The sequence below is a fragment of the Artemia sp. Qi Xiang Cuo genome, chromosome 15, assembly GCF_049724085.1.
Source record: "Artemia sp. Qi Xiang Cuo chromosome 15, ASM4972408v1, whole genome shotgun sequence".
NCBI lineage: Eukaryota > Metazoa > Arthropoda > Branchiopoda > Anostraca > Artemiidae > Artemia > Artemia sp. Qi Xiang Cuo.
In genome coordinates this window covers 24,024,874-24,031,860 of record NC_142808.1, presented here as the reverse complement: position 1 = coordinate 24,031,860, position 6,987 = coordinate 24,024,874, and the positions used below count along the sequence as shown (strand labels likewise).

Genomic DNA, 6,987 nt, shown 5'->3' with positions numbered 1-6,987 from the left:
CGCAAATCACTTTCGACTACTAAAAAGAGCACTAACCCTTTGAATTTCCAATCGAATGAGCCTTTTTGAAGTTCCTACGACAAAGCTTTCTATAAAAACCTTATATGCCCCTAGGGCATAACTTACAAACCATGCCTGAGGGCTGTGGGGGGAGTATCCTCCTCAAAACAAAATTTCCATCTGGAAATCAACTACGTAAAACAAAATAGCTATCTCGAAATTTCGATTGGCTGTGTTTGGGAAAATGGTGGGCGTGGAAGGGGTGTTAGTTGCCTCCCAATCATTTTTAACCCTGAAAAAGGGTACTAGAACTCTCAATTTCCATTCGAATGAGCCCCCTTTGAAGTTTATACGTCGACCCCTTCCATATGAAGTGACTTGATTTACTTGAATTATATCCCATCAGGCCTTTGTGGCTGTATTCGGTCTTCTTCTCTTTTCACTAGTCGTTGAATATGGCGACAGTATTCGGTTCTGTCTGGTGCTAGACGCAGGAGTTGGGGTAGGTTCTTGCCATAGAAGTTTTCGTACCATCTCTTGCGAGGTCGGCCTGAGATCGTGTGCCATGTACCCGTCCTTCAAACGTGATTTTGGGGAGTTGATTTGATGACATTCGTTGGATATGAACAAGCCAGCGGAGTTACTGACTTCTAATTCGGTCCATGATAGTGTATGAGCAGTGGAGGAGTTTACGGAGGTCTTGATTGGATACTCGGTCGATGTAGGTAATCCCTGCTATATAACGGAGACATTTTGTATCAAATGCGGAGATCCGCCTCTCGTCATCAGCTTTAATTGACCATGTTTCACTTGCATACATAGCAATGGGGATTATGAGAGAGTTAAAGAGCCGGACCTTCAATGATTAGTAATTTACTTTTTCGAATTGAGGATAGGCTTTTGAAGCTGCTGTTTGCAAGGCCCAGTCTGCACCTAATCAATTTTGAGCAATCGTTGTTAGAGGTTAAAAGAATGCTGAGGTAGACAAAAGATTCTGCGTTTTCAATTTGCTCTCGTTTTATGGTTAGCTTTATGGATCTGGGTGCAGAGTCTCTGGATACCCGCATGACTTTCGTTTTTGTTGTGTTAACAAGCACCCCAAGGGCTTCGGTTGCTGACACTATCTCGTTTGTGTCTATTTGGAGGAGATGTCCATGACTGTTAATTTTCACGATATCGTTTGCGTACGCTAATTTGTCGACAAGTTTCCCTCCAATAGATGCACCGTCTGTGGTTTTAGCAAGGGATAAAGCTGCATTTAGAAACAGATTAAATAGATGAGGGGATAGGAGGCAACCCTGAAGAACACCTGCTGACGTCTGGAACTCTTCTGTCAATCCCTCAATACATTTCGAATACATATCTTTGATCAACGTCATCATAGTTTTTGGGGACTCCATAATGCAGAAGTATGTGCCAAAGCCCGTTGCACCATATTACCTCGAAGGTCTGTTTAAAGTCAATAAAAAGTAAGAGCAATTCTTAAGCAATTTCACTATTTTTCTCCATCAGTTGCGGGTGGAAAATATATGATCTATAGTAGATCGATCTCTTCAGAAGCCGGCCTGATATTCCTCTAAAGTGAGGTCTGTCAGGGATTTTGGTCGGTCAAGTAGGATTTTCGTGAGGATCTTTGCCGGTTGGCTTGTCATGCTAATTGGGCTGTAGCTATTACAGTTGCCTTTTTCACTCTGTTTGTAAAAGGGGACAATCATGGCTTTTGCCCAAGATCTGTGGAAGTGGCCTCTTTCCCAGATGCCTACTGTGACTTTATGATAGATGTCTACCAGTTCTTCGTGGCCCGACTAAAGTAGCTCCGACTGTATGCCATCTGGGCCAGGAGCTTTATTTGTTTTCAGGGATTGTATAGCAGCAACTACCTCTTCTCGTAATGGTGGTGGACTTGGATCTACTGGGTACTCTGGTAGTTGAAATGACAGTAGGATAGATGGGTCAGGGATTAATGTGGGGTTCAGAGTTTGGCAAAAGTGTTCCTTCCAGTGTTCCCGCCTCTACTCAGAATCTGTGATAAGTTGTCCATGTTTATCTAACAGGGTTGTAGCTGCTGTGGGTTTCTTTTTCAACAGCTCCTATAATTTTGTAAATGTAGTGGCTGTCATTTTTTTAAGGCGTTTTCGCATTCTTGGCACTTTTCGTTGACATATTGGCGCAGAGCCTGCCGTATTTTTTCTCTACTAGCTGTTTTAACCTCTTGTATTCATCCTGGCTTTGTCGGTCTTGTTTGTTGGCGTGAATACGTTTTTCAGCACATATATCAATGATTTCAGGTGTGATCCATGGTTTATCAGAGCGGGGCTGTACTCTTAAGATTTCATTAGCCGAATCTCTGATGATTGAGGCGCTTTCATCAACCAGACGGTCAACTTCCTCAGTGGTTGGGATTACTGAGAGTTGGATGATTTACAGTTTATTCAAGAGAGCGGTTTTATATTTGTTTCTCGTATCGATGTTTTTAGGGATATTGACACAGTATTTTGGGTAGCTTTTCTTGGGTGGTTGGGGTTTTCGGAGGTGCATAAGGAGTTTTGGGATGACTAGAACATGGTCTGAGGCAAAATCACCACCGGCCAAAGATACTGTATTCAGCACTGACGACTTCCAACGCTTGTGGACCAGTATGAGGTCAATCATATTTGAGATTCGGCCGTCTGGGGATCTCCATGTGACCTTTCTACGTTCTTTACGTCAAAACATTGTGTTGGTAATGAAAAACTTGTTATTACGACAAAAATCTATGAGTATTTACCCCTAAGGTTTTGTTTCCCATGTCCGAACTTGCCCATTACGTCTTCGAAACCTGCATTTGATTGTCCGACGACAGCGTTAAAGTCCCCAATGACGAACAGAACATCCTTCTTGGGCACCTGGTCTATGGTGTGTTGGAGCGGGGCGTAGAAGTCTTCTGCATCTTGGTCACTCCGGGAAGAGTCAGGGGCATAAACTTCGATGATGGAAATGCTAGCGATGAATCCTTTAAAACGAGCGGTAATAATACGCTCTGAGAGTGGATTTATGGCAAGTAGAGATTGTTTTTTTAGCACGTTTTGAGCGTAGAAAGCCAACACCTTGACGGTGAACACCATCGCTTCGTCCTGAGGTGATGAGGGTGCTCCCGTTTATGGTTTCTATTCTATTTCAAGGAAGGTGGGTCTCTGATAATCCAATAATATCCCAATGGTAGCGGTCGATTTTATTTAAAATTAATTCCATTTTTCCCGGTTTAGCAAGTGTTCGCATGTTTAACGTTCCAAGTAAAAGTGATGTCTTTGGGGTAAATATTGGTGACTTCTCTGACTGGAGAGTCGTCAAATCGGTTAAATAATCGTCGGTTGCCCAGGACGTGGTAAATAAAACATTATCATTATCATCATCATCGTTATATATCATCAATAACATTATCATTTCTACTATTTATAACTCTAGATATAAGACGCGTTGGTTACCCCGAACGTGGTAGTACAGGTTTTTATTCTACTTTTTACCATTTCATATAAAAGAGAAGGAGTTTTGTGATATTTTTGTCAGGTGGTGGTATGCAATTCCTTTCTATCATTAACAGAGGCTATTGTCTATGGTTCTGGCTCATCGGCCCTTTACAGTTGTCCCTCTAGAAAGGGATCCTCTCGTTCGGTGGTCTGCAGCACCAAGCAGTTTGACCCATTGCTGGGGGAAGGTTTGTAACCGCCGGGAAGTGTCCAAACACAGGTGGGCCTTTTATGGTGAACATCTTAGGGGCCTTCCTCCTCCTACGCCTGTATTTATGACCCCCGGGATAGGGTTTCCCAGTTTCAAGTATTGACCCCCAGGAACTAGGTCCCCCCTAGGTCCACGCCTCCTCTGGAGGTATCCTACATATCTATAGGGCGTCCCCTATCCGTCACCTGGGGACGCGCTGAGTGGCCTGCGCGTACCGGGAATCCAAAGCATACCGGTAATCAAAACATCCAACATTCTCACTTATATCATAGTCCCGATGCAGATCACCATCTATTAATCCACACACATCCAGTGGGCTCCTTTCAAGTTCCCTCAACCTACTGGTTAAATTAACCATTATCCAAAATCAAATATGGGCAAGACAAAGTCAAAGGAGGAGTAGAGAACCATAAATTCCCCCAATACATTCTACATCTTAGAACATCCAAGGACGTATTAACTATCATAATAAAATAAACATGAGAAACAAAAATTAAACAAAACAAATAAACAAACCGGTAGATACGTATACGCATATCAACTCCCGAAATCAAAACTCAGTAGACAATATTTTGAAGAAACTAAACTCCTACTGGATGGGGGGGCAAACTTTGGGGAGGTGTCAAATCAAATCAATCAAAATCTCCTTTATTTCAAAACGCTTACACGGTCGGGATTATTCTTGGTTTGGTTCGTCAAGACAATAGTAAATAATTCAAAAAATCTATATATACAAAATACAGTTATCACAACTTTGTTACGGTCGGCAAAATTAAAAAAAAAGACAAAAATTAAAATAACACATATCTATCTATAAAATTAGGCATCTAAGCTATAAAAGCGAATAAACCCAGGCACAAAACTTTTTTCATATCTTGCATGGGTTGTAAATACTGGTTGTATTTTTGGTATAGGTTCAGCAACAGAACTTTGCAACTTTTGTCTACAAGGGGAAAATCCTGAGGAAGTATGTCACGGAGGTGGGATTTTTCAAGATACCTTTTCCCAACTTGGAACTAAGTTGTTACCTTCTTTTTTAAGGGTAACAAGTTTAAATTCTTGGAGGAGCAATATATAGGGGAACTTCGGATATTTAGACGCCGCAAGCAGGGCACGCTACCGAACTCGCTCCAATGTTTTGACTGGCCATGAGTAAGGGAGAAATGCCATACTTGACAACAATATTCTAAGATAGGTCTAATGAAAGAAACTTAGAACCTCAGAAGATGCTCAACAGGAACACCATAACGTGATAGCAACTTCATAGCAGAGATACCCATATTTCTACGTTTGACTCTGCTTCCTACTTCTTTGTCCCACTTCATATCTGACAAAATATAGACGCCTAGGAGCCTAATTACGGTCACCGTCTGCTGTTGGTGTAACGTAGGATAATAGGTTGGTTCGGTCCTTAGGAAAGAAATTGGAAGTACAACGGATTTATCCATATTCACTACCATGTCCTTACTGGCACCCTGGTTCTTAATATCCTCAATGATACCATACGTGTTGCTTGGGGATTCCTTGTGGCAAATTTCAGTTAATGATGGATCATCGAAATGCTTCCATCTTTCTGGACAGGACTCTGCCATCTCCTTGACCATAACAAGAAACAAAAGAGGACCAAGGGTTGTTCCTTGTGGCACTCCACATCAGATTTGAACCTCAGCTGAGTATGCGCTCTTATATGTAGTACTTTGCTTTCGATCCGACAGAAAGCTGGAAACGATTCGAACTAAAGCATGGGTTATACTATACCTTGTAAGTAACTTTTTGACGAGTTTACTGTGGTTGATCGGGTCGAAAGCTTCTTTCAGATCTATTGCCATGATGTTTATCCAGTAGCGGCATTGTCCCCAGCATAATGATGATTTTTTCCTTTAGCCAGGATTAGAGGAACTGCTCATAGACTTTGCTAAATACTGGTGTAAGAGTGATCGGATAAACTCCAGTGAAGTCATTAGATGCGTCTTTTTTAAGGTATCGATGGCACATATCCTCTCTGCCATAAAGACGGGAAGTTGCCAGAAATGGTGATGTGGTTAAATAAATTTGGAAGTGGTTGACTAAGTTTGTCTGGGAATGCTTTTATGATTTGGATTAGGATATCAATGGGCGTGACGCTTGTTCGTTTTAGCATTCTGTGTTTTTTGGTCACCATTTCGGCTGTTATTGTTGGGTAGTTCTGATAGTCTGGAGGTGGCTGTGGTATCTTGTCCTCCCTGCCCCATAGACAATTGCACCCCTGGTATTCGTATGATGCATGCGTCACGTGGGACTCTTCTTTTATCTTAAAGTGGCATTGTCCAATTCCATGGAATCCTTTTTGATTTGATTTGAGTACGAATTCCAGATTATTGGATAGAAAGTTAATTTTGTCAGGAATTTCGGCATCTTACGTAAGCTGAAGCACACATTCCGTGGATCTATCATACAACGTTTTTCTTTACCTTGATCCAATAATACATGTCTAAATGTTCAACCATTAGGAGGTCTACTTTCCAGTCAAATTTGCAGAGCATAGATTCTCTTCATGAGGAGGCTAGACTAGTTGTAAAGTTTGAAAATTTATCTGCTGTTTCTTCGTTCTCTGTCGGAGATTAAACAATAAATCACTATGTAATAAAAAGGACCGGAAAGAACTTAAACTGAATATTTTATGAAAATAAACTGAATATTTAATACATAATAACAATAAATTTCTGGAAATCCCAGCAATGTAACATCTTATTTAAGATTTTTTTTTTTTTGTATTTTATAAATATAAAAACAATTTTAATGATATATTTTGTTTTCAGTAAAGTGGAAACGGCGCAGTAGGCTTGAGAACTTTTATGGTAGTTTTAAGGGGGAGGGGCATGGCCAAACTTCTGTTTGTAGTAATTTTGTTCACTTTTAGTTTGATTTAAGTAATCAATTTAAATTTTACTCGTTTTTAAATTCATTTATTCATCTATATCAGGATCTGTTCTATTTATGTTTCACATGATCATTTATTCTAATTTTTTCCGTCTTGAGTTCATTTATTCTTTGATAGTAACTTTTGGTCGTTTTGAGTTAGAATTGTTGTAGGAATTTTTTGCTGATGGCCTTAAAGTTTATTCATTTTTTTTTTAAACAAAGTTTTTCTGATGAAAGTGAAGAGCAAAGTTGAAACTTATAACAAACTAAAACCACTTCTTCACGGTTTATGCAACATATTTTTGAAAAACTGTATCAAACAATCTGGCTGGTAATATTCCCTATATTTGTAGAATTCTGAAAAACTAG

At 40.2% G+C, this 6,987-nt stretch overlaps 1 protein-coding gene across 1 annotated transcript; it reads right to left on the bottom strand.

Annotated features, from left to right (window-relative positions):
* Positions 1-842: 842 nt before the first annotated feature.
* LOC148943471 (uncharacterized) lies at positions 843-1,400 on the bottom strand. Its single transcript, XM_089101145.1, has one exon. The coding sequence runs from the start codon at positions 1,398-1,400 to the stop codon at positions 843-845; it is 558 nt and encodes a 185-aa protein (XP_088957271.1).
* Between the last annotated feature and the right edge of the window lie 5,587 nt (positions 1,401-6,987).

Bases quoted from the DNA above. Each gene is read 5' to 3' on its own strand.
- LOC148943471 (XM_089101145.1), bottom strand. From the start codon at position 1,400: ATGGAGTCCCCAAAAACTATGATGACGTTGATCAAAGATATGTATTCG.